The sequence below is a fragment of the Tyto alba genome, unplaced genomic scaffold (assembly GCF_018691265.1).
Source record: "Tyto alba isolate M040663 unplaced genomic scaffold, T.alba_DEE_v4.0 Super-Scaffold_7, whole genome shotgun sequence".
NCBI classification, from domain to species: domain Eukaryota; kingdom Metazoa; phylum Chordata; class Aves; order Strigiformes; family Tytonidae; genus Tyto; species Tyto alba.
This window is the reverse complement of record NW_024881328.1, coordinates 29,819,376-29,845,982: the sequence shown is the minus strand read 5'-3', so window position 1 is coordinate 29,845,982 and position 26,607 is coordinate 29,819,376. Positions and strand designations below refer to the sequence as shown.

General features: G+C 38.7%; 2 protein-coding genes across 5 annotated transcripts; one reads left to right on the top strand and one right to left on the bottom strand.

Moving 5' to 3' along the window:
- Positions 1-1,228: 1,228 nt before the first annotated feature.
- On the top strand, positions 1,229-25,600 carry MDH1B (malate dehydrogenase 1B). Of its 3 annotated transcripts, XM_033010979.2 has the most exons (13): positions 1,229-1,247; positions 10,098-10,165; positions 11,071-11,299; positions 11,405-11,482; positions 15,768-15,880; positions 16,875-17,009; positions 17,168-17,310; positions 17,987-18,489; positions 19,577-19,718; positions 20,704-20,867; positions 22,022-22,161; positions 22,892-22,976; positions 24,676-25,600. In XM_033010979.2, exons 4-13 carry the CDS (start codon positions 11,461-11,463, stop codon positions 24,705-24,707), a joined length of 1,479 nt encoding a protein of 492 aa, XP_032866870.1. In that variant the 5' UTR covers positions 1,229-1,247; positions 10,098-10,165; positions 11,071-11,299; positions 11,405-11,460; the 3' UTR covers positions 24,708-25,600. The 3 variants fall into 3 exon arrangements, with proteins under 3 accessions (XP_032866870.1, XP_032866871.1, XP_042664436.1); XM_033010980.2 differs by lacking the exons at positions 1,229-1,247; positions 11,071-11,299 and having other exon boundaries at positions 10,095-10,165; XM_042808502.1 differs by lacking the exons at positions 1,229-1,247; positions 10,098-10,165; positions 11,071-11,299; positions 11,405-11,482 and adding an exon at positions 15,329-15,379.
- FASTKD2 (FAST kinase domains 2) lies at positions 2,933-15,287 on the bottom strand. 2 transcript variants are annotated; one of them, XM_042808500.1, is made up of 12 exons: positions 15,212-15,287; positions 13,843-14,628; positions 13,333-13,436; positions 11,741-11,849; positions 10,078-10,201; positions 7,855-7,994; positions 7,374-7,546; positions 6,902-7,062; positions 5,679-5,900; positions 4,675-4,759; positions 3,475-3,589; positions 2,933-3,065 (listed from the first exon to the last, which is right to left on the bottom strand). In XM_042808500.1, exons 2-12 carry the CDS (start codon positions 14,518-14,520, stop codon positions 2,946-2,948), a joined length of 2,031 nt encoding a protein of 676 aa, XP_042664434.1. In that variant the 5' UTR covers positions 14,521-14,628; positions 15,212-15,287; the 3' UTR covers positions 2,933-2,945. The 2 variants fall into 2 exon arrangements, with proteins under 2 accessions (XP_042664434.1, XP_032866868.1); XM_033010977.2 differs by lacking the exon at positions 15,212-15,287 and adding an exon at positions 14,889-15,192.
- Positions 25,601-26,607: the final 1,007 nt, after the last annotated feature.

The following is a 26,607-nucleotide window of genomic DNA, read 5'->3' as shown; positions in this document are numbered from 1 at the left end:
TTTCAGACTTCTTTGTGGCCCAGAAATAAAATATGCTGCCTTCATACAAGAATCTGTTGGAATATATGGCTGCTTTGTGCAGCTGAGTCCACTGTCTTTAAGTCATAGCTACATAATTACTCTAAGCCCTATACTTTATCTCCTTTAACAAGCTTTCAATTCATTGAAGATCCTCCCCTCCCTCGGTAATTTAGGTTACTTAATAAATTACCTATTTTCACTTTTCACAGGGTTGAGAACCTTGGCTGTGCTACATATTGGATACACCCTTGAAATACCTTTAGTAAGTCAAACACCACAGCAAATGTCTGGGTTCCATCCGTTAATAAGATACACCCATGGGCTGTATGAAATAAAGCCATATTCAACTTTCTGGTTCCTCACTCTGTGTTCAGAAAATATTTCCAGCCACTGCACCTACAGAATGTTCCAAGTATGAATAAAGGTTAGAAACACAGGTTCTGAATTCTGCAGGCAGACTGTAAAAATGGTAGAGAAAGGTGCAGCTTGCATCTCCTTTTAGCCTTGCTGGCAGGTCAGCTAAGAACAGTTTCTGTTTCGCTTAAAAAGGTATTTTGCACCTTTCACACTGAGCAATCCATGCAGCAACAAAACCCACAAATAATTATTGTTGATCTTCATTGTGAGTCTCCCACTAATTTTAATAAGCATGATTCAGAAGAGAGAGGAGAATGGTATTCAAAATACAGATTGTAATACACAAAACAGGGGATTAAATCTCCCTTACTACATGAATTGGATACCTGAGAAACCTGGGTTTATTTCAGACATTGCAGCAGAGTAGCTTTTTAGCAGATGTAAAGATTCAAGAAACCCACAGCTCTGAAGTCTCTCTGACAGCAGCTACATAGTGCTTGGAACTATGAATCAGTGTAGGTGACATAGTAATGACTTAAATTACTGAGGTAGCATAAAGCAAGATATTTTAATAAGCAAGGTGATCATTATGGCAGACTACTACACTTTCATACTGCTTGTGTAAGTTTCTACCTATTCATAAGGTATTTAAAAAAAAAGAAAGAAAAGATGGTGATCAGCTAATTTAATGTAATGTGCTATGCCATTTTGTGCCTACTGATGACCAATTCTCTCCAGGCTCCTGGCACCCAAGAGGACAGTATACTTTCCTGCCTGGTCTTTTGTCCCTGAAGAGATGGGAGATATGTGTCTGCTACTGAGGACCTGACTGAAAAGCTTGAAGCAGAGAGAGCAGTTCCCCCGTCCAGGTGAGAGCCACAGCTAACACCACCTTAGCTTGGTTTGCAGAGCTTCAGGTTTGAGTAACACCAAATGCTTTCTCAAACACAGCTCTCTGCACTACCTGGCTCTCCAACACAGAATATTTCAGACCTCTTCCAGTGTAGGCTGGGACCATGGGTCAGTCAACCAGCTCAGAATATCAGAATGGCTCTCAACAGTCTGCTTCACAGGTTAATTTGTACAGACAATGCTTTCTTAAAGTAGCAGATCCAAAAAGGGTACACAACAAACTTCTCATCAGGTCAAGCAGATGAACTCTGCTCTGGTTGTTAAATTTTACAATTGCATTAAATCTGTTTTTCTGCACGTGCTGCATTTCAGAGACTGAAACGCTGAACAGCTCTCTGCTTCTTATGCCACTGTAACAATGCTTCTTTGGTTGCACAGTTTCCTTCATACACGTGGACCATCTTCTATCTACATGTTCTGCAAGAAGTTGGGCAGTGATTTTTTTTGAAGCACATTGTTTCTTTTCACCCCTCATGACTGTAATACCTTTTTTATCACATCATTTTAATACCTTAACCACGTGTCCACACTACTTCAGAAAGACAAAGAACATAGTGTTTGTGGCTTATAAAGTGAAGCAAGGGCACCACCGTTAGGTAGCACACAGTCACTGGAGAAAGCATTACTTTTTCCATTCATCCCAATTGGGCTGTGGCTATGGTGCAGCAAAACTGTGGCCGAAGATCTGATCACACCCCAGAAACAAGCAAGCACTTGTTGGCAAACACATGTATTTTGAGCATTCCGATGTTCTTACTGAGTACTTCAGCAAATCCAGGACAACACACGGATTTTGCCAGTAAATGTTATGAAGAACAGAAAAGATATACCAGCTCTCTGCTCCTTCAACTCAAAGGCCCAAAGCTGCTTTGAACTTCTAGCATTCTATCAACATAATCAATTCCACCACTACAAAATAAGGCAGTGGAGATGCATTACAGTATATAATGAATAAATCTGAGTATTGCAACGCCTCTTTAAATATTTGTGGAGCCACTAATATCAAAAACAGCAAGAGTCAGTTTATAATCACATGGCAGACCTGTGTGCTTGTAGTGAGAAGTCTCAGAAGCTATTACAGTAGCAGTGAAACAAAAGGTTCAAAAGAAAAAGCATACAGCTAACAGAACTATTACTGGCCTGAATTTCTGAAATCTGGGTGAGATTGATTTCTTCAGAAACTTTTCACAACTTTGGATTTTTTAATATACCACTCAGGCTGAGTTATTTACAGCTTTACCATCTATAGCTCTGCATAAAGAACATGGGATGGTGGGAGGAATCTTCCTAGTGTGTATTTGTAGGCCAGGTTCCAGTAGCACTTGAAATAGTCACTGACTTTCCCTGACCCTGCTCAAGAGAAGAGAAATTTGACTTGGGGCATGGGAGAGGGGAAGTAAAGTGAAGGTAAAATTAAAAAATTTCAACAGCATTAAATGTCAGGATGCTTTTGGGGATAATTAAGTAGTTCCACTAAAGAAAACCCACTCCCACTTCACAGAAGAAAACCCCCACTTATCAGCAGGCATTCACAATCTTTTCACAGTCTGTAATACTTCGGAGTAGGCAGTTGTGTATAAAACTACTTATCTCTTCTGTTAAAACGTTACATTAATTATACAAAAGGGATCAGGAGACAAAATTGTTAGCTTATTTTAATTATTATCCTGCACAGTCACTTCACTAGAAGGGAAAGCATCTTCTGAATAAATTTTTCCTTTCAAAAACTCCACTGCACCTTCATTTGTCATTTCCTGGAACTTCTTGTTCAGGACCTGGCAGAAAGGAAAAGGAAAGGGTGCATTAGTTTTATTGCCTTTAGCAAACTATCCTGTCCCAAAAACCAAGCGCTCACTGATGGGAAGGCCACAGGGAATTGCTATATTTTGAAAGCAAGTTGATTTGAATCATTCATTCTATAAAAATCAGGGAAATAAGCCAGTCACATAGGTTTTTTAGGTACAAAGCATTTCAGTGGCTTGTGTGTTAAGTGGTAGCCTGTCTTTTAGAGTTCCTCTGTCCTTTCTCCCTAGTGACACCACCACTACCTTCTAAGTAGAGATGATATACAAATACCATCCTGGAGAAGGCTCACCATTTCCTACAGGGCCTGTTCTATCAAATATACTCATCGCTGTGCTGATGACAGGACCGAAACAGAGAGAATAACAGGACTCTTCTTACCAGAATGACATGATAGCCCAGTTTATTTAGATGCCTCTTCTTCACTGCCAGCTTCCCTTGGGGGTGCATTGTACCCACACAGAAGACAGACAGAGGAACAAAGAGAAAAGCCAATCTACAAGAAAGAAGAGTAGGGAACGCTCCATTATACAAACGCAGAATAAACATGTTTAGGACAATGATTCAATTATTTTCTTTAACACTGCAGAATATATAGCTATCTTTCTGGTAGGCAAAAACATTAGGACTGCATACATTTCATTATCCTTTTCCTTCTCCAGACTTAAGTAATTTAGACCCTCTCTTCTTCCATGAGCTTCACACTAGTATTAGCATCTACCTAAATACCTACAGCAGAATTAGGTCCTTAGATCTCCACTTCTCCCACAATAAGAAGGGAATAGGTCATTCAAAATTCTACGTTATTTTGACAGCTTCTGCATTTACTTTGCTTCTTTGCTAATATTCAGAATCAGTTACTTCCTGCCATAAAAAAACTACCTGGAAAGGTGAGGAAAGCTGAATGCCTTGGAAACCTGACAGTGAGTTTCTGTTACACAATTCACTACCTCTCCCTTTCCCAAAAAGCAAACTCTACAAAATACATTGCTGTGCAGTGATCCAACACACAAATGTTATTACCCAATTCCACTTAAGCGTTACTTAAATGATATATGTCCCCCTTCCAGTTAGTGAGAGGTCATTCTTCTACACAAGATTAAATTAATCACCTAAAATGTTGATATCATGATCCTTTTTATTAAAATTATATTTCAGCAGCTGAATTAATTGCTATAACATATCATTGAGATGCACATTTTAGAAAATTAAGAGAATAACTGAATGTATAATTGGACACAAAAATACCTGGCATTTTAAAACCATAGCGTAGCAACTTTTTGGAAGGGATTTCAGCTGTACTTCAAAACCTGTATCCATTACAAGAGTATCATATTACTGTGATGTTTCCTGCCTCCTTCTCTGAAATGTTAAGTTTTAGCTGCTGTTAGAAGAAGGTAGTGAGCTGGCTGAGTTGTTGCTCTGAACTTGTGTGGCAATTTCTGTATATTTCAGTGAGCACAAATAACAAGTTAGTTATCTACTTCGCTTCTGCAAATCAGTGAACCGAAGAAGTAACTGCATGGAATACACACAAATAAAACTGGCCTACTAGAAAAAATATGCAGTCAAAAAAGACACCTGTGAATGCTTGAGTCAGCATGATCATCTGCTGCAGTTATTGGGAGCACTTTCTTTCTGCTTGAATCCATTACGATTTCAAAATCTGAAAACAAAACAAGGAGACATTTAACACTGCAAGATGTTACAATTAATGTTCTCATTTGAATGTTAATTGTTCAAATTGTTTTCAAATGAACAGTTCGTTTTAAAAAGTTAGCAACACTGTCACTTCTCTGTTTCTAATCACTTTTCTCTAGTAATTTACATATTACTGATGGCTTTTCTCTCTCTGCAACCAATATAAACAGCTATAGCTTGCACATCTCCAGAAAAAAACAAACATTTGTTTTTGGAAACTGTAGATATAACTTTATGCGAGTGAAATCATAGCTTAAAGAAACTAGTCTGTAGTATGTCAAACCTACTCAGATTTTCATGTAATCCAATTCCTCATTAGAAATATTTAGGAAAAAAGTTACTGCAAATACAGAAAAACTGTTAAGCTAGGAGGTTGGCAAAAAAATAGCAGTATCAAAATATAGAAGAAACCAAATGTTACAAAACTATCACCTGTCAAAGGAGATCATATCCCATTTCACAAATGAAAGTAGAGCCCAAAACTCAGATAGAACCTCGGAGAAGAAACAAGTCAGACAACAAAAGAAGGCTGCTGTTTGGCTTTGTTTCTAATGTATTTTAGTACTAACATGTCAACTCACTAAAACAGTTGGCCACATTGGATTTATGTACAACTAACATCTGGTTGCTGATGCTTAACACGAAGTCCAAAGCAGTTTTGTAAATAAAAGCAATCAAAGTTTTAGTAAATTGACTTAAAACACATGAACAGAACCATCCTAGAAAGTAGATTCAGCAATCAAGGACATCATTTGTTAAATATTGTGTATTCAAAATGTTATACTTCTAATCAATTGCGCCCTATGCAAATTTATTACCACCTTATTATTCTGGGGATTATAAATCTACATTAAAAAGAATATGACAGTAATTTGGCTTCATACCAATATGATATTTATATGGCAGCTGAACATTTTGCCGAAACATGTTCTCATCTCCCAGAAGTTCTATCAGTGCCACCCGAGCCTTTCTGAGAGTAAGAGATACTAATGAGGAGAAATTCTCAGTCAGCACAAATGCAGGCTTCGTGAAGGAAGGGCTATCAAGTTCCATACATGCTTTCACACAGTGAAGCATCATTTCCTTTTGTTCCTTGCTAAGATCATCTGAAAAAGGATACAAAAAATATTACATCCAAACTATCATCTCACAGAATTTTTCATTTTATTATCATTTATAGTCTGTTCTAGCAGAACAAATGAATTTCAATATAGGAATCAAAGCCCAATTTTTTTTTCACTGAATATTATTGAATATCTTCGAGTTATTGTTAAATATACACCATCAATTCACTAATTATATAAAGCCTGAAGGCTGGACCTGCCCATTTATCCAGTCTTTCCCCTCTATTGTACACAGTTCTGTGCATACTATCAGTTATCACAGGAGACTTAGGAGAACGTGGAATGAGAGAGCATGCATAAAAACCATTTATAAAATCCAGACAATTAGAAGGCTATTTATTAAACAAAGAAGGGATATCAGACTTTTATCAGATAATTTTAAAACTGTACTTTAGGAGTACTAAGATGTGCAAGTCACACATCTTAGTTCAGGTTCGGTCACAGCAGGCTCAACTGCAAGACACGGTGTTTTACTCTGAGTTTCTATTCTGCTGAACTACTCTACTGGCTGTAGAGAACTGTAATGTGGAAACCAAATTCTACTACAAACCATTCAGATTTCCTCATTATAACTCAGAGCAGTCAAAAAAACACTTTTACTTGTGATTCTGGGAACTAAAGTTGGTTTACAAAGGTTAAGACTTCCTGTGCTTTTAAAAATGCCTGAACATCTGTCAAAGAACCCCTGGCTCTTACACATTTCTACCATTTCCACAAATCTCTATTCACCTCTCCCCATGTGCACACCTACTATTACACTGTTGCCACTGTGGAGCCCAAGACAGTAAGCCCGATGCCCTTGTGCAGAAACAGATCACTTAGATCACCATCACTATATGTTAGCTTTGTCCTGAGGACTTAAAATTTAATATTAATCATGTTTGCATTCTTTAATTTCTAAACTTTTAACACAATTACAACAAATTATGTATAGTGGCAGACTATCCCTTTTAAACCATGAATGTGACAAAGTAAAGCCTGACCTGACTGTAGTTCGTCCCTGCTGTCCTTCTGCAGCAGCTCATCAAGTGCACGATGAGGAACATATCCTAAGACGCAAAGTGAATACACTGCCTTCAGCAGTTCTGTGTCAGAAATCTGAGGGAGGTACTTATTCAAGCAGCTATGAAGAGTCTCAGAAAACCTTTTCCAAAAGCAGAAGAAAAGTATCTAAATACACAAATAAGACTATATAAAATACAGATTTCAAGCAAAAATACAGCTACCTATCAACGGATTTAGTAGCCTGGTCAGTCTAGAAACAAGGTCTCCATTTTCAATTACAGAGAAAAATTCCTACGTAGAAAAAGTGTGAAAAGACACAGTGCATTTACCTTATAGATTAATAAAACAGGATTATGAATGTTTTCACAACTGAAACCAAATACTAGTTGCCATACGTTACTCCGTAATGACTATATAATGTATTATCAGGCATTCTAAATGAAAACCTACACATGCTTTTGGTCTCTGGGAACATAGTTGAGTCGTGAATACACTCGAAGAACAATCAAAAGGTTTTTCAGGTTGAGGAATTCAGGGTCTTCTGTTACCTTCTCAGCAAAAACATCCATCAGCTCACGAGGCTGAAAGCCAAGTGTCTCGAAGGCAGAAAGAAAAAGCATAATCTAAAAGAGAAGATAGTTTTAGAAGGTCAAGAAAGCCAGTGAAGTGGATGCTACCCATTGATTTCATGAAAGGCATTTTTAATGAAAGCAAAATTTTCAAACCGTAACACCCCTTTTATTTCTTATTTCTTTATTGATCAATAAGTAGAAGCATTTTAAAAATTTAACTTAACTGCATCAACTTAATCAGAGTGGTATTCCTAAAAAATATGTTCTCCAAATATCAAACATAGAGAAAAAAGAAAGTTAAGATGGAAAGCACAGATATTCTGCTGGTACCACCATAAATTCTTTGGTCTTGAACTCACCTGTCTTTTGTCCCAAAGGCAGGCAGTAGAATTAACATAGTCTGCTAATGCTGAAAACAGTTTTACATTACGGTACTGAAGACTGTAACAAGCTTCCAGAATGAGAATTAACTGCCGAAATGGAGTATCGTGGACATTGTCTATAACAAAAGAGCAAAAAAGGACAAATGATACAAAGCAATGGGAGCTGTAGGTTGGAGACATTGTGGGAACAGTTTGGCTAAGGGATGGAGGAGGGGAATAAAAAAAATCAGATAAGGAACTGTGGAACAGACTGAGACTAGCTAGGCAAAGTCAACTGAGTTAAAACACATAAAGAAACTGAGAGGCAGAAGAAACCAAACTGGGTCAGGATCAAGCTAGAAGTGATAAATCAGCAAAAGGGGACAAATTAACAAAAGAAGCCAGGAGATTGTGTTCCCAGAACATCTGTTCCAGGCTTCTTGATTTTCAGCACATCCCTGCACTTAGCATGGAAACCTTCAGGCTAGCCCCTCTAGTCCTGACACGAAAGGTTGTCAAGCACTAAAGCATTTGTGTATGCCAAGCTGGAAAACATGGAACCGTAATGCAACCTCCTGATATAAGAGTGTGATGACACTGACTGAATGCCAGATGACAACAGACTTCTACATAGGACTGCTATTTCATTTGCCATAAAAGATGGACCTACTCCTGAGATGAAAAATATTAAGTATGGAAGAACAATGCTCTCTCTTGAACACCCCGCTTTGTTTGCTGCAATGAGGTGCATACCTGTCATAAGACAGTGACTGCAAGAGAAGAGCATAGTTACTGTAGTAGGATCAGCACACATCAAAACTAGACTTTATCTTTTCCACTGCCAGAGGACTGAAGAGGATAGCAGGAAAATAACTGACTTTAACTCCTCTGAGTTGTGCTCAGCATGAAACACTGTGACATCATTTCTTAAAGTGCTGACAACTGTGATTGAAGCCAAGAAGAGCTGTGCATTAAATAAAGTGATTTGTAAAGCCAGGTATTCTTAAAGAAAACAGGCTAAGGGAATCTCTTATTACTGGACACTTTTACCTTAATTTCTTCTTCTGCATAATTAGAAAATTAATATCACCACTGGGTCACTCCCTTGCTACTGCAAAAAACTCAATAAGTACCTATGAAGTGCACAGTGACTACAATTCTGGTTGGGTCTCCAGATATGGGAGAGAAGACCGCTTTCTTGAGAGCCCCAGCAGCAGCATAGGACTTGGAAAACCTGCTGGAGAATTCCTTTGCCCCATGGGCCCCGAAGCATGCCCCTCCCTCCTCTTCCTATTTCATCTCCAGCCTCTGATAGGGGTCATTTCTGTCCAGAAATTAATCACTGTCCCCAGAGCATTATTTGCACAATGTGCAACATGTAAGTCCCGAGAAAACACACTAAAAAAAAAAAAAAGCATAAAAAATTACTGCATAGCTGCTCACTCTGTGTATGCCATCTAGCTTGTGTACTGGGTATGGTGAAAGTCCTATGGGAGAAGCCAGTGTGTGTAATTAAAGACTGTGTCCTAACACATACGAACAACCAAGGACAAGTAAAAGCTGTACAAGCAGCCCAAACACTCCTGGTTCATTTATGTTAGAATGCTATTTTGCTATCTTAATGTTTCTTAAGACACAAATTCATACATATTTTAAGTGTGAATCAATATATACTTACCACGTATACTTAAGAAACATATTGTAAAGGTATGGAGAGAGCTGAAAGCACTAGCTTTCATTTATTTTTTTTCTGGGCTGCAGCATGAGGTCAGTTATTAAGCACCATTCAATAATTAAATCCAGCTAATCAGGGAAACACTATGTTCCCTTTAGTTTATCAACAAATCACACTAAGCCACCAATCCATCCTGTAAGATGTACACTTCCAATTCAGTTTTGTTTTAAAAGTTTATCTGAAATATTTTTTTTCTTGCTAGAATTCAATTATTTTTCCTAAATTCTGCATACAGAAAAATGCAAAGAAAAATATGTAATTCAGGTAAATGTTAAGAAGGGCAGAGATGATAAGAGCTATTTGATTTCATTATCGATCAGTAATTTTCTGTCTTGCTGCTTGTCAAATGGCTCCACATTTCTATAATATCCTGTAAAATAAAGATGTTTCCTGAGTTTTAAAGGAAATGAGAAAAGGGAGATGAGACAATAATTAGGAAGAATTTGGTATAAGGAAGGGAAATCAAATAAACTTTTTTTTCTTACCTTGGATCTTTTTACTGCAGGCATTCAGGATTGGAACGGAACAATAATTCATTGCAACAAGAGCCAAAAACACACGCAGAGCATTCGGGTAAGTCAAGTGGTCTATCTCTTTCAAAACTGCCATCTAAAGTGAATTAGAGTTTATTAAATCCTTCATTCTTCACATATATTACCACTGCTTTCTGGTGAAAGCATTTTCACCAAAACTTTCCCAAATTCCTTAGCCTGTTCAGGCTTATATGAAAGAAAAAGGAGCAGCAAACAGCAAAATCATGAAGTAACTACTCTCAAATTCTTAATACACAATTATAGCAGATCAAGTGTTCTAGAACTGTGTCACTATGCAAATTTGTAACAATTTGCATTTATATGGGTTTTTTAAAAGAAAGAAGTCTCAGTAAAGTTCATTTCCAAATACTGTGAATACGTATCTTCTACCAACTCTTGAAAAAGTAGTAGAAATGTTAACTGGCACAGCTGACTTATTTTATAGTACTCCAATTACTGTTTTGGATGCACGTGAAAGCTGTAAGCTTTCAAAGTGATCCAACAGCACACCAAGTGGCGTATCTTTAATACAAACACCCAGCTACAAATGTGGACTGAGGCACAGAAGGTCAGCTCTGATGCCACAAGAGACTTCATTTATTGAAGCAGCAATTAGATTGATATAAATAACAGTAAAAATAGGACTACAAAGTATATTGACTATTAAAATACAATATTCTTACTGCATGCGTGTTAAAGGTTAAATACAAAATGCGTCTACAATAGAAATTACACAGTATCAAAACCAGCAGCCTGTAGGCCCAGAAAATTAAGAGCTCCCTTCAGTTAACAAGTGGAAATGTTAAGTTCCTCTCACTTCCATATAACACATCTTCAGCCAGCTTCTCACCACCCTGTAAAAAGCGGTACCATGTCCAAGGTTTTACAATTTACTTGTATCTAATACATTGCATGAGCCCCTTGCACTGCTCTATTCCTTCCCAGTTTCCCATCAGTGGTATCTTCCCTCACTTCCTCGTGAATGCTATTACAAACTCTGACTTCAGAGCCCTTCAGCTATGTGATGAAACCACCAGCAGGCTCTGTCTGAAAGGTTTCAAGAAGTGTATTTAAATCAGAGAATGAAACCCAACACACCCTGCCATAAAGCCTACAGCCTGCTCCCAACACTGTATTTCCTAGGGGACCTTTCACGGGAAGATAAGACCATGAGGTAGGTGAGTTCTCCTGGCATCCCACTCCCATTGGTCTTCTAGCCCTGTACCATTATTAGACACAGCCCCATCATAAATTAGTTTTCTGTTTTCTCATCTCCCAGATGCAAGCTGGGCAAGGGAATCAGGGAACAGCCTGTAACTGCTTCTAGGAAACACCATGTGGCCAACCCAAACAAGAGGTGAGGGCACTGCTATTTTACTGCCTCAATTCCTTTTGTACCACCTCCGTTGCTCTCTGCCCCTTTTCATTGTGGGATATTCCCAGACTCCAAATTTGAGTTCTTCCTGCAGTTATAGCTGGACTAAGATTCATATAGCAAATGCAGTTAACCTTTCTATTTTCCCTTTGAGTATCTGGAAAGAACGACACACAATTTATAAACAATGCAAGAGCACAGGCTTTGTGGAAGTAAAAATGAGCCTCCAACTAAATTTACCTCTAATTTCTTTTTCAGAAAGACTGGAGCATCTTTTCCGATGCATTTCATCAGGTTTTGCAGTATAAAGATGTCTCTGATACTTGGAATGCGCTGCTCCACTAGTAATCTGATGAAGAAACACACACAGGGCCTTGAGCTAGAGAAAGTAACTGTTCAGTAGTTTTTCTCAATTCAGCAGGAACTGGCAGGTACTCCCACTCTCCCTCACTGATGCAGTCCCAAGTTAAAGCTGTAATCCCCTGCTCCCCTTCCACCTCCTTTATTGCAAGGCTGGCATAACTCTACAGGATGTAGCTGCAGCACAGATATTTTGCACATGGAAATAATTATGTACACTTTCTTATTAGTATCCTGATAGATGAATGTTGTTGCTGATACATTAACAACAGGGGCACTTGACCAGACTGCACATGTGGCTGTGCAGACGTGAGTGCTGCTAAGCCTCGTGAATTAACACTCTTCTGCAGAAAGAAAAAAAAATTGCACATTTTTATCACAAAATCATCTATGTGCAGGCAAGTTCTGAAACAGGAAACTCTGAGTCAGACACTGACAACAACTTGGTGCAAGTGAGGAAAAAAACAAACAAGCAGTGCCATGGGCTGCAGGAGCAGAAGGGGTTATAGCACAGAGGGATCATAAGCACACGATGAAGGAGTTCTGCATTTCCAGCACCTCCCTTTTTGGCTCAGAGCGGGGTGTTGTAATTGTTATGTCTGAATCACTCTAAATATACCTGCACAGCTACAAAAATATGAAGTGTCACTTTCTAAGGCAGTGCATTGCTCTGATATTCATCCCTGCAGATGCAGCTTCCTGCAAATGGGCAAGAGCTCCACACATCAAGACAGGGAAAGACCTGTAGATGGATCTTCTGCTTTCCACCAACTCAGAACTGTACACCTGAGCTTCCAGGAGAACTATCACAAACACATCCACTTCCTCAAAGCGGGTCTGACACAGGACCAGAAGTACTAATCCATGGCAAGCTTTATGACAACCTCAGTAAAAACAGTCTCATGGGAGTGAGCAGATTGTTTATCCACATAAGTCTCACTGGCCCAGAGAAAAATCACTACAGCCGAAGAAGTTATTCTGATAAAGCACTACATAGAAGGCCTTGCTGGATGCACTGATAAAGTCTAAACTTGTCTTTATCTTAATTTTTACTTACTAAATTAAAAGAAAACATTCCCTGGCTGTGAAACAGCATTTTTCATCATGACAAATCAAAATACTTCACAAAGTAAGCTACTCTCACTACCTAATTTCTACATAAAAAGAAAACAGAGGCATATATCTGCAAAGTGATGTGATCAACACCACAAAAAAACCACAGTAGTAGAACTGCAGTCAAAATATGAATCCCCTGCAGAGCAGTCAGGCTTCCAATGGCATAGGGTGCTATTCTCCTTGAAACGGCAAAGGCAATGCCAAAAATCAGTCTTGTACAGCTGTTACCTCATGTGATCATTAAAGTCCTAAAACCACAGTATGCCTTTTATGTGCAGACATTCCCTCCACGATTTCGAAAAGACATATATTTAAACATTTAAATATGAAGAACATGTGAAAGATATTTTTCTCACTGTAATCCGGCTTGAAGGGCGCTCACATTCTTGTCTTTATCCATCCCTGCTAAAGTAGTTGCCAAAACTGAGAGACATCGGTTATCAAGTTGATTGAGCTTCTCCTGTTAAAGTTTTCACAATGTCAGATTACTTCAGATCAGTAAAAGTTTCAGAAAAGAAAAACCAAACACACTTTAATCTGTACCTTTCATCTTCTCCTTCCCCCCAGAAGTCAATTCCTAAACTTAAATCTGCACTGACCTACAAGGTCTCACATCAGTCAAATTTAGTTGACTTGAAAAGGGTAGTGATTTTTGAGACTTCTCTGTTAAATCTGTATGAAATCAGGCAGTGGTTTCAAAAAGGAAGGAAATTAGAAGTACACACAAATTAACTATGGGGACCCTTTTTCCATGGACCATCAGACTAATTGAGGGACGTAACACAACTCTCTCTGAATTTGCACAACCTTCCAGAATTAGCCCCAAGGTTTCAGCCCAAACTTAGAAGAGGGATTTTGATACTTACTTGGCACACCCTCACCAAAGTCTGGACAAGGAGAGTGTTCTGAGGAACACCTAAGTTTACCACCGCGTGCAGACTGAACACCAGGTCAGCCCGCATCATCCTTCTGGAGTCCCGCAGCACCTGCTGGCAGAGCTTGACAAAAGCCGGGTGTTCAAAGATCAGCTGCTTCTCGTAACGCTGCTGGTCTTCGGAGAGGTTTCTGAAGAGCCTCCATACCATGGTTAAACAGTTTGTGAAGTGCTTAATGGAAACAGCAGACTCTGAAGCCAAGTCCAGTACATCGCAAGGACAGGTACATTTCCGGAGACTATTAAAGAATGGTTCACTATGATCCATTACAGGCTTCACTTTGAAGCTCCCAGAATCACCCAACTTTTCAAGCTCCAAGGAGCTCTGGGGAGCCTGCTCACTCACCAAAGCCTCTGTACTCTTCTCTGGTTGTATTTTAGCACCTATGTTAAAAATATCTGTCTTTTGAGAAAGAAATCGAATAGGTGATCCATGCAGGGAAGGAAAAGTATTTAATTTCCTGAAGTTCGGCTTTTCCAGGGGATGCTTGTATCTGCCAATCCATAAAACGTGTTTGCTTGTTGTGGCTGAATATTTGCTAGTGAGAACATAATTGCACCTATGCATGCATCTACCAGTATTTAACAAATAACTTATTTTATTATTCATTTTTGCTAATGTCTCATGAATAGATTGCAAATGCCAACTCAAAGTAAGGGATCCGATGAAATTCTACCAGTGGAAACAGTCCCGGAGAAACTGTTTAAGATCACTTATCTGTAAAAACAATTGAAAATTACAGATTAGTTACCAGACTTTCAATTCCTAAAGTTTCAGTTGCCAAACCTATGCACATCTTTTACAGGAGACAAAAAAACCCCAAAAAGAATATGAAAAAGATCCCTGGTAAATTATTTGTAAGGGACTTTTACTGAGTCTCCTATGTTTTAGTCAAACATCTCAACGCAAAGCTAAGTCATCCTGGGTGTCAAATCTTTCTCCTCTTTGATATTCTAACCGAGGGAGTCCTTTCCCACCTGAGGTTTCTCCATGCTGACACGTTTCCTGACCGGGCTCTGGTGGGCCTCTGCCAACCTGCAGCTCCGGTTAACAGCACCCAGCCCCGCGCAGCCCGTCCCAGCCCCGCCGCCGCCATCCCACGGGCGAACACCCGCGGGGGCAGGGCCTCTCGCTCGGGGCCCGCTTTCCGCAGGCGGCGGGAACGCTGCCCGGGGGGACGCGGTACCAGCGGCGCAGTCCCGCGGCCCAGCGCCACGGGGACAGAGGCCTCTGGGCAGCTCGGCACCGGCTCGGAACACCCGGGCGCAAAGGCGGGCCGAGCCGCCGGGGAACGATTTACCTGGCACGCCGCGGCGCCATGACAGCCAGTCCCCTCGCCGCGCGCTCTCGGCGGGCCTCGCGAGAGGGACGGCGCGGGCCGAGGGACAAACGGCCGCGGCGCGTTGCTGCGCAACGCCGAGGCGACCGTTGGGGGGTGCAGCAGTCATGGCGAGGCTGGTGCTGGCAGGTGAGGCGCCGCGGCGGCCGCTCCGCTCTGCAGGCTTCGTGCGTCTCTTTCCGTTAGGTTTCTCTTGGGAGCCTGCGTGTGTACGGCACGCTGCCTCATCCGCTCCCGAGCCAGCCGCCTCCCCTTAGCCCGTCGGTGAGGCTTCAGCCTCTCTCTGCTGCTGTCCCCCCGAGGTGGCCTCCTCAGCCCTTTAAACACTGGCTGAAAACACTCAGAAGTCATCCCTTCTTTGCTAGCTCATATGCTTGACTTGTTGCTTTCTGAGAACTGAGAGTATGGTGTTTACATAAGACTCTTCTTTAATTGGAACAATTAAAAAGGCCTGTTAAGCCCTTACCAGTCAATGTCACAAAATCTCCCATGTGTGGTGTTGTTGCTGTGTTCACAGGTAAGGCAGACTGCCCTTACTATGCCAAAGCTGAACTCCTGGCTGACTATCTCCAGGGTAACTTGCCAGACTTCAGGGTTCACAAGATCACTCAGCACCCTGACAAATGGGAGGTAAGGGATTGTAAATCATGTCATTGGTAGATTCCCCAGTGCTCTACTAAGCAACAAATTTGCTTATCTGTAATATGTGTCTTTTTCTCCTGTATTAGCGCTTTGGTATGTGGGTAGAGGTGCTGCATGCAGAAACAGGTTTGGCTAAGAGAGCCAGCCAGAGGAACGGATTGAATGTTGTGAGAGATTAGCATTCTCTTGAGTCTCACCACAGAAGCTGGGCACAAAACGTGAGCCAGCCTAAAGCTGTGTTTTGTCAGTAAGAAGTTCAAGTTTATTATTTTTTTTTATTATGTATAAATGGCTGCTCAAGCTGTAAATCTTTTGCACATTGTGATTGCATATGCCTTCAGAGTTGTTACTTGTCAAGAGCATTTCTGGCATTCAAGGGCTTTGAATTACAATGGAAGTATGAAAATAAATCTCACATACTTGTTTACAGTGTGGATGGGCCTTTCTGAGTACTTTTGCTGTAGACATGTTGCCACATCTACACTGTAGTCCCTCTGAGGAAATGAAAAAAACTTGAGTATTGCTTCATGAGATAGACAGTACTATAATGTTTATTACCTCTCATATTTTGCTTGACACCTCAGCCAAGTAAATTAAAGAGTTAAGTGAATGGTAATTAACCTCTGCATCTTACTTACCTTCTGCGGCAAAAGAGGCATCCTCGGATTACTTGCAGTTTCACAACATTGCGATCTTCAGTACCACTGAGACAAATGAGCAAAATGACAGCAGTAAAATCAAGCAGAAGTAAGACCTTTTGCTCTTTTGCTGAGGTGTCAGTCTGTCACCATGCCTTGCTTTGTGTTCTTCCCCCATTTTGCACACACTGATACATGAGTAAATTGTGAAGCACCCTGTGATTCTGTATTAAGAGGAATATTCATGTTTATAACTGTAAGGAAAATGTTTATAATGGTAATAGTTAAGTGTTATCAAATGTGAAAGAGTATTAAAAAGCTTTTGGCGGTGATGTTTACATTAGCAGTGGCTTCACGACATTTGTGCAATGAATGGATGGGAACACAGATGGTCTCCTATTATTTGGAGAGAACTGTTGGACCGTGGAGGGAAAGGTCTGCTTCTGGGAGGACTTAATGATTTTCTGGAATATGCTCAGGTAATGAGCTGCCTTTAATACTGCAAACCCCTATTTTACATTTTTTATAATATTAATCTTTATTCTTTCTTCAAATTCAAAATAAAGCTATCCTGCCTGATGTTACCTTGTTGCGTTTGGGTTGTCATTTGATTAGAGATCATCCTTTTTGCTCTTAGCAGTATTATGGCATCACCTCAATGATGTTGAATGAGGAAATGTTAGACATAGCTGAGGAGAACCTGCGGGCACATATTGAAATTGAAAAAGAGGAGGAAGAGATTAAAGGTCTTATCAAGCCTTTGCAGATCTGGATCACCAGGTGGGAGTGAAAAGAATATCTATGAAGTTTTACTTGGCTTCAGAAGAATGCACTTTTTTCTATCATGTATAACAGGTGTAACCATCTGAAGGTATACACAAATCCCTGTAATTTGCTGATTTGAATTAGGTTCTGCTCCCCTCACTAGGAGCATTCAGTCTATAATTTAGACATTATTTCTACTTTTGTTGCTTTTGCATCAGTTTGAGGAATGTGAACAAGCAGCATTTAGACACCAGATCACCTTAGAGAAAACCAAATATTTACAAAATAAGCTAGGAATTTTGTGGTGCAGCTATCTTGAGTTAAATGTTTTTGGAAATATTTAAATAAGTAAAGAGTCTCTTGCAGTTCTAGCTTTAGAAATTTCTGTATTTCTGGTAGTCCTAACAGAGCACCTTAAAAAAATTGTGGTTCTTTTAAAGACACCATTTTTTCAGTGACAGTGTTGACTGAAAGGTATAGGATGAAAAAACCTACAAATGGAAGGAGGACCCAACTGTTTTCATTTTTAACCTGATAAAATGACAGGAATAACAATGAAGGATCCAAGATAATGGTCTATTTAAATGTAATGAGATACAAAAGAAGGATCTTTGTGTTTATTTATGTAATACATCCAAACAAGCAGTTGTTAGTCATTAACTATCATTTTTCTATATCCTTTTCTTATCAGTGCATCAGCTCCAATCTGTTATCAGCTGGTCCCTGTGTTGGCAAGCGGAGAAGTTTTTGGGATGAGCACAGAGATCAGTATCCATTTGCTTGACACTGACGAGTTTAAGGAAGTTCTTTATGGTATTGTAATGGAAGCTGAAGACATGGCGTTCCCACTCCTCTGCAGTATTTCAGAGCACACTGAAATGGATGAGGCTTTTATTCAAGCTGATATCATCATTGTTCTTGATGATGTCCTCTTAAACTGTGAAGTCCAATCCCATGAGAACTACATCAGAGAAGTGAGTGAAATCTGTCAAGTGTATGCTCCCCTGATTGAGAAGAATGCCAAGAGTGAGGTCAGAATAATTTCATCGGGAAAAACCTTTGTAAACCTCAAGGCGATGATGATTATGACATATGGCCCATCCATTAAGCCCCAAAATGTCATTGCTATTGCAACGTCCTGGGAAAGTGCAGCTAAAGCCATGCTGGCCAGGAAGCTGAATATGAACACAGCAGGTGAATATTTATGTGTTCTGGTAGCATTTGGGGAATTGGGTGCATTGACACCTTTGAGAGCACATATTTCATTGCAGAACACAGTCGATGTGTGTGCAGAAATGCAAGGGCAGCAGTGCATCCACTGAATTGCATGGCTGTACAGAATGCAAGGGTGTGACTAACAGGTGCTACCGCTCTCTGTGCTTACCACTGTCTGGATCTGTGCCTGATCCCATGAATGTTCATTCTTTTGCTAACTCCTGGATGCAGCTCTGCCATTCTAGTGTGCATTTCATGCTGGAAATACACTAAGAAGGACTGAGTTGTGCTACAGATCAGGAACTAGGACTTCAAGATTGCATTGGCACTCTGCGTTGTTATTTTGGAGACACACAAAGTAGCTGTGAATAAACATGACAACACATTGCTGTTCAGATAATGAGAGTATAGTAGAACTGTGTTGTAGTATTATCTCTGGGTTAATAAGCTTGCTTTCTTAGGTCAATTGTTACAGTTTGGTTATATTTGCACGGTTCTGCACTGCACAGCAAGGGTGTGCTCCAACAGCCTGCTCAGCATCAGGATTCTTTCAGTGTTGCAGTGGCAGGAACTGGTCATCAATGACAAGTCTAAATATTTTGGAGCCCAATAAAATAGAAAAGTAAGTTAAAAGGCTGAATAACCTGTCAGCATGTTATTTGAGAAATTCCTTTTGCAGCAAAGCAGGTACATTTTTTTTTTAATTATTTTTTGCTGTTAGGCATTCTATATTTGCATATACAGGATTTTAAAAGGAAAATTGCTGTATGTTTGCAATATGATTTGTTTTGGTTCTTAACAGCTAAGTATTTACTAGGTTTTGTCTATTATGTGCAATAACATGTTATAAATTAAAGTTCATTTTTCAGCTTGTGATGGGGTTTCACATGTTATGGAGAACCTTGTTGCATTTTTCAGATCAAATGATTTCTGCTGTCAGGGTAGGATACTGAATTGAAGAATAATTAATCTTAAAAGGGACTTCTGAAGGTCATCTAGTCCAGCCTCTCATTGTGAAAGTGTTTGTCTGTCTCTTCATTAATCTACGTATTTTCCTCTGTTACAGGAGTTAAAGATGTGGTTGTTTGGGGCAATATTACTGGCTCTAACTACATTGATTTGTCACATGCAAAACTTTATGGATATGACAGTGCTATTTGGGGCCCACCTAATTTTCCACGTCCTTTGTTGAATATGCTTTATGATAGGTACAGTGCAGATTTATTTTTTTAAAGTAATACTAAATAACTGCTTTTAATCCATGTCTACCTGAACTGTGTAATAAACATCAAGACATTTGTTTTCAAGATTTGTCTTTATTGACTGGTGCAGGACATAACGGAAAACTCAAATTGAAATAGTCAGCCTGCAATAGAAGGCTATACATAGTTCTGATTCTCTTTCCAACTTCGTTTATAACTGTATTTTCCTACATATTAAGTGTGTTTCTCTTCTGTCATATCATGAGCATCCTATAAGAAGTAATGAAAGACTAAATAGTGACATAGGTGTTTAGTATACATGAAGAAACTTTGAAATAATATTGAACATATATCTGCATCTTGAAGCACCTGAATTCCATTGAACATATGGCCTGAGCACACTAATGTCAGTTTCCTAAAATCTGCAATTTGTTAACATATGTAAAAAGGATACCTGGCAGCTAGATAGCTTCTTGTAGAAAGAAAAGTAGCAGAGAAAGGGTGAGTGCAGTGAGAGGACAGCAGATGGGACATACACTCAGGCCTGGCTATATGGAGCTACCAATCTGGTCTAAGCCTAGCATTTACTGGACACCAGACATTTTTTTTTGTTCTATACTTGTACTGTGTGTAGCACAGAGGGGATTATGGTTCATGGCTGGGTTCTTACATAAGATAGTAATGCGTCATAATCATAATAATAATACGTCATAATAATAAGTCATAATAATAATTATTATTATTAAAGGTTGTGACTTGAGTAAATTACCTGACTTTCAGAGATAAATAGTGCTTGTTGTTACCTTTTGAGCCACTTTTTGTTAGACCTGATTTTTTCTGTCTTTAAGTGCCTTGCCTTCAATAGCGAAGTCTGAATAATTCTGACTACTTTTTTCCCTCAAGTTTAGTTCTTTTTTTTTCTCTAAAAAAATACTCTTACTGCAATCATCTTAGTTTTTTCTTACTTTTTTTCACCCCCTTTTTTTGGTAGCGAATGGATCCATTCAGAATTTCTATCTGCACGGAGTTCACTGAGTTCCCGGGTCTCTCATTGTGTAGGAATGTTACCTGCTCATGCAGTAGCCACTGTACTGAGATATTGGTATCATGACTCTCCTCCTGGGGAGATCATTTCTGTGGGAATACTTTCAGAAGGTAAATCTACTTTTGCTTCACATATTCTCCTGTAGCTTTCCCTGGTATGTATAATGCTATTTTTGAATCAAGATTTTTAATTTAATAAAAACTTGTAGAGCAAATCACGATACAATGGGAGGCTGAGAGTTTTTTTTCAGCATAAGACCCTCCAAATCTAAGCAATTTTGCTCTCCAGAGCTTGTGATTGGACTTGCTACAAGCATCTCTTAGGTTAATACTGTCTTGTTTCAGATTGTCTCTTGGTCTTTTAGTTGAAATGCTTTTATAGTGTATGTGTTTTCCACAAGGACTCTTTATAGTTCTTAGAGCCTAAGCTATAAAAACATGTTCTTCTTGTGTAGCTATGTGGACCAATAAATGGAATGTCTCGCAACAGCTATTTAACCCTTGTATGAAATAAAACAATTATTTTTTTCCCATTTTTAGGATGTAAAATTGTTATAGCAATTGTGTTACAGCACAGGAAAGACCTGGACCTGTTGGAGTGGGTCCAGAGGAGGGCCACAAAAATGATCAGAGGGATGAACGCCTCTCCTATGAGGACAGGCTGAGAGAGTTGGAGTTGTTCAGCCGGGAGAAGAGAAGGCTCTGGGGAGACCTTATAGAGGCCTTCCAGTCTTTAAAGGGGAGCTTATAAGAAAGATGGGGACAAACTTTTTAGCAGGGCCTGTTGCAATAGGACAAGGAGTGTTGGTTTTAAACTAAAAGAGGATTATAAAAGATATAAGGAATAAATTTTTTACTATGAGGGTAGTGAAACACTGGCACAGGTTGCCCAGAGAGGTCATAGATGCCCCGTCCCTGGAAACGTTCAAGGTCAGGTTGAACAGGGCTTTGAGCAACTTGATCTAGTGGAAGATGTCCCTGCTCATTGCAGGGGGATTGGAATTAGATGACCTTTAAAGGTCCCTTCCAACCCAAACTATTCTACGATTCTATGATTCATGTACATCTAACTAAAATACAAAGTTACAGGAAAAGGGGAACTCTCTAGTTTTTGAGCCGTACACTGAAAAAGACAGTCTCCACTTACACTAAGTTCTTATAGTTGCAGACTTGTGCAATTCTGTAGGACTTAATCTTGACACCGGTAAGGATATTTTTGTTAATCAGAAATAATATGTTTGGGTCATTTTTTCCCTCTTCTTCAGGTCAATTTTGTGTTCCTGAAGGAATTGTCTTCTCTATGCCAGTGAGGTTCCGGAATGGTAACTGGGAAGTCATGACAGAATTAGAAATTAATGAAACTACCCAAGAAGTTCTGGGTCGCTTAGCCCATGAGCTGGTTCAGGTGATGATTACTTGTATCTAATAGTATGCCCATTCTGCCACCTATGGGTACATTGCAATATAACTTTGAATACTGAAATATTTACTCCAGATGTTAGATGTACAGACCGCACACATGCACTTATGCATGATAAATACCAGGTATTTATTAGTGTAAGGTAGTATTTATATATTGAAATGAACAGATGACTGTTCTGTTGCCCAAAAAGGAGATGATAAAATAAGTTTGCCTATGTAAGTGTAGAATTTGCACCCCCAAGTTCTGCAAGCTTTGTGGAAAACAGAAATACTAGCTTTAATTTAATGTTTCTGCATTCTGTGCTGCTGATGTTGATTTTGTTTGTGTGGTGTTGGGAGTAGCTCTATGCCAGGAGACATATCTTTTGGGATCCTACTTATGTATGTGGTGCTGCATGAATGAGGCCAGATTTTACTAGAATTAGGGGGTTTTCAGAAAATACAAAATCAGTGATCAGAAATTTAATCATGAACTTTTTGTCATTTAGTGAGACAAAAAGGATTTCATTTGACTAAATATGAAAATACTGAAAAGTCTGGTCCCAAACTCTGCATTCTAGCTTTAATCAGATTTTGTGATCTTCAGTCATATTAGTAACATGTAAGGAGTGTTTTATTTTAACATATTTTAAGTTTGTGCTAGAAAGTACAGTGGATTAAAAGAATGGATGATATTAAAACTGTTTGTTTTTTTTTTTTTTTTTTCCATTCAGGAAAAGCTCATTGCACTAAAGGAAATTAAAGAAATGCAGCCATATGGAGCTGATAAAATCACTAGTGAAAAATATTTGTGTCAAGGTGGGTTTTTCTCCCCACAAAAGATGAAATCAAGTTTTAAGTGAGAATTTAAGTAGTGGATTCTTACTTTATGTCCCTTTCATTTAAAATGGATATAAAATCCTTCATGAAAGAATATAAATAACAAGTGCTTGTCTGATGTATCCTGATCATGCCTGGGGCATGGTGATAGGAGAGGCAAGCCTGCATGGTAGCAACCTTGTTTTGATAAGTTTCTATTGTGTCATTCACAGATCATGAATATAAAATCTGAGCATAAATAATACATGTAGCATGACACATTTTATTTTAGGTTATTACTAAATATAAAATATTTTTAACCCAAATAATTATTATTAGAAAAGCACTTTTACGGTATGTCCTCCTATATGTTTTTGAAGCTATTCTTTACTATCTTGAAATAATGAGTTGAATTTCTTACAGAAAAAAATACTGTAAGTTGGAACTCAAACTTCTAATTTTTCTGTTTGTTACAGTGTCAAACAGTTCATTTAGTATCTTTAGTCTTTAAGCCAGTCAGAAGAAGAAAAGGTTGAGACATCCAAAGACAGTGGGCTAAAAAAAGAAATATACCTACTTTCTATAGAGAAGGTGATCTCAGTAAGTGGCAGCCACATCTGCCACTTCTTCCAGTTACAGTAGATGAAAGATCTTTTAGAGAGCCCTACATTATAAGTTATTAAGCCATTTTTCTTTGTTTGTTAATGATACACCAAGTTTATCATGACTTAATTTTTAAAAATGCACAATGACACAAGAAATTTCAACTAGAAATCTATAGAACAACTCCAATAGCCCTTCCTAATATTTACAACCATGTGGAAGGCTATAGGCTACATGATACTGCCATGGCAAAACTCCCCTGAATACACAATCTGCTTTTCCTGTGCAGAATAAAACCCCCATATCTTCTCCCAAGTCTTTCTGTGATGCTTTTCTTACCTATTTTGCTTTTCAATTTCTCTGTCCTCTTAGGATTATATAAAGGAAAGAATAATCATTCATCAAAATAAGAACAGATGAACTTTAAAGTGTATTTTATTTTTGTTTTCTCACTTTTCCCCTATTCTCAGGTTCTAAAATCGCTGCACTTTCCCAATGTTCTGACCATTTCTCTCTATTTTTAGGTCCTACAGGCCTTTTCCCTAGTTATTTTTCTTTCTCCCTTCCTTCAAATTCTTTCCAGTACTTTTATATCAGCACTTACCATACTATGAGCTGTTCTTCTGCATTTAGGGCAGGCTGAAAAATGGGGAAACTGTTTGGAGCTTGATGCCCACGGCCTTTAGTGAGCACATAAGCCTTTTGGTTATTCATGTTTCTTTCTCAGGAAAGGACTACAGACACAATAAAATTTTCTTGATAAATGTAGAGTTTCATTATTCCACTAATTGTGACCTTGATTAACCCAGACAGGAGATTCCCAATTAGATAGGAGTGTTCTTCCCTGTACACTTTCTACTTCCATGGCATGCTTTTCTGTAGAGCTGTCCCATTTTCTCTTGTGGGTACTTGAAACACTAAGCAGAGGGCCTTTGCACTGCTAGCAGCTAACTGCTTAGTTGTGGCGTACTCTTGTGACATTATTATCTATTCAAGTATTACCAAACTTCCCTGCTTATCTCCTTTCATGTGTAAGTATTTTAGGAGGTTGGCAAAAATATGTACTACTTTGTTTTGTTTTGGTTTTTTTTTACAGAGATGGAAAACTTGCCTACTGGTCCACTTTAGCCAGAGTTGTCTGGAGGAGAAAATGCTGAAAATTCCCATACTAAAACAATGTTTCCATTGCTCAAAAGAGCTAAACTACAAAGAAAGGCTAAACATTGTCATAGCTTTTACAGTATCTTCCTCATCAAAAACCTGGAAATATACAGGCAAAAAAATATTTCAAAATATGTGTGAATATAGCATTCTTAATCTGGAGCAAAATTCCTACTGACTTCAGTGAGTCTAGGATTTCACTTAAATCCAACAACTTATTTCTTCAGTAAACAGTTTCAGAAACATGGGTTAATGTCTAAACTGTTCATATTTCGACAATTTAGAGCAATATTGTCACACATAGCATAGTAGTTTTATAACTCCAAATTATTTTTTCAGATGTCATGAGACACAGTACTTGTGTAAGTATATATTCTTAGACAAAATTGATTTTTAACACAAAAATTTAAGTGCATACATGTCCTTAGTGCCAAGATCATTTTTGTCTCCATGTTTTTTTGTTTATTTCATGAGTTTTATAGTGACTACTCATATGTTTTAAGTCAAACATGCAATTAATTAAGTCTTTGCCTAAACACGATTATTGAGGAAAAACTTTCATGTCTTTGGTGTCGTAAAAGACGGAGATTGTGTTAAATGAAACATTATTGTACTTGCTAATTTTTTATCAGATGTGTTGAAAGCAAAATAAAGTTTCCTTTTCTTTGAATCAAATACATATAGTTGGAATAAATTAATTATTTCTGTTCAAGTGGAGTTTCAAACTCTGAACAGGTGTAGACTGCTTCTTAGATGAGGAAACCAAGAGGAGCTTATTTGTTATTTATCAGTTGATGTAGGCAAAATGAGGAGGGGTGTCTCACTTTCTTAGGAGCTCAGAAAGCTGGGGTATCACGAGGGAGTTGGAAGAGTGTAGTTTCTTATATGAAATGTGTATGTGAGAAGCAACATTTACAGCAACCGAGATACTGTTATAAGTATCTTCATGGAAGAGTTCACATGGGAGTAGTAGAGGCAGGTGTTGTAAAAAGTCTTGAAGAAAGTGGTTAGGAGTCATTCATTTCATAAGGAACTGGTCTCCAGGGAATTAGTTTCTAGTAGTGTATGCACAGAAAATTGGCTGTCTCTGAGGAGCATCTGGAGGCAGATGTCTCAGGAGAGCATAGCAGGGAAGGATGCTACCAGTAGTCTTTACAAACTACCTGGTTTGTTCCATAGCTCCTTCTCCAAGACGGGAGAGGAAAAATTAGCTTCTCTAATGTGTATTTACATTTGGTTTTTTCTATATGGAGTATAATTTGGCAGTCTTTTAGTCTTTGAATTCTTTTATTCTACCTGTGGAGATAGTAGCTCAAACAGACAGCAATTCAAGCACCAACACTGCACAGGTGGTAATGAGAAGGAAATAAACTGTTTCTGCAGTATGTAAACAGACTTGCCAGACTTCTGAGTCACTACCTGAAAACCACAGGCAAAGAATTTATTCTCAGAGGTTGGGAGTAGAAAGACAAAACAAGTATCTTGGATGTCTCTTCTATCCGAAATTATTCTGATTAGATTTGCCGAGTGGCCTGCAGGAAAATTCCAAGTCTTTCCTCAAGGAAGCATAGTAGAATGGAAAAGTTTATTTTCCTAGATTTTGCTTAGGAGAAAAAGAATAAAAATATTAGGAAAGCTAAAATATGGTAATATATTCAAAGGTGGTTACTGTTGTAACACAGTGATTGACTTAGTCATCACTAAGTTTGTGTGTCCTATAAGTAATTATTGGCACACATGTATGCAGGCTATGCGTATCTATCAGCTATGTGTGCAGGATATGCATAGCACTGATGAATCCTACTACCTGGGTGTTAGAGTAACTGTTGAAAAATTTATTAAAAAGGGCTTTAAAATAAATGTATGT

What these genes read in the sequence shown, in the direction of transcription:
- MDH1B (XM_033010979.2), top strand. Translation starts at nt 11,461, where the DNA reads ATGTGGCCAACCCAAACAAGAG. An exon ending in TTGCAGATCTGGATCACCAG is followed by an intron (nt 17,311 to 17,986) that starts GTGGGAGTGAAA and finishes TTTTCTTATCAG; the next exon opens with TGCATCAGCTCCAATCTGTT. An exon ending in GCTGAATATGAACACAGCAG is followed by an intron (nt 18,490 to 19,576) that starts GTGAATATTTAT and finishes CCTCTGTTACAG; the next exon opens with GAGTTAAAGATGTGGTTGTT.
- FASTKD2 (XM_042808500.1), bottom strand. Translation starts at nt 14,520, where the DNA reads ATGAATAATAAAATAAGTTATTTGTTAAATACTGGTAGATGCATGCAT. An exon ending in GCCCTTCAAGCCGGATTACA is followed by an intron (nt 11,850 to 13,332) that starts GTGAGAAAAATA and finishes TTTCTTCATCAG; the next exon opens with ATTACTAGTGGAGCAGCGCA. An exon ending in CCCAGAGACCAAAAGCATGT is followed by an intron (nt 7,063 to 7,373) that starts GTAGGTTTTCAT and finishes CTTTTGGAAAAG; the next exon opens with GTTTTCTGAGACTCTTCATA.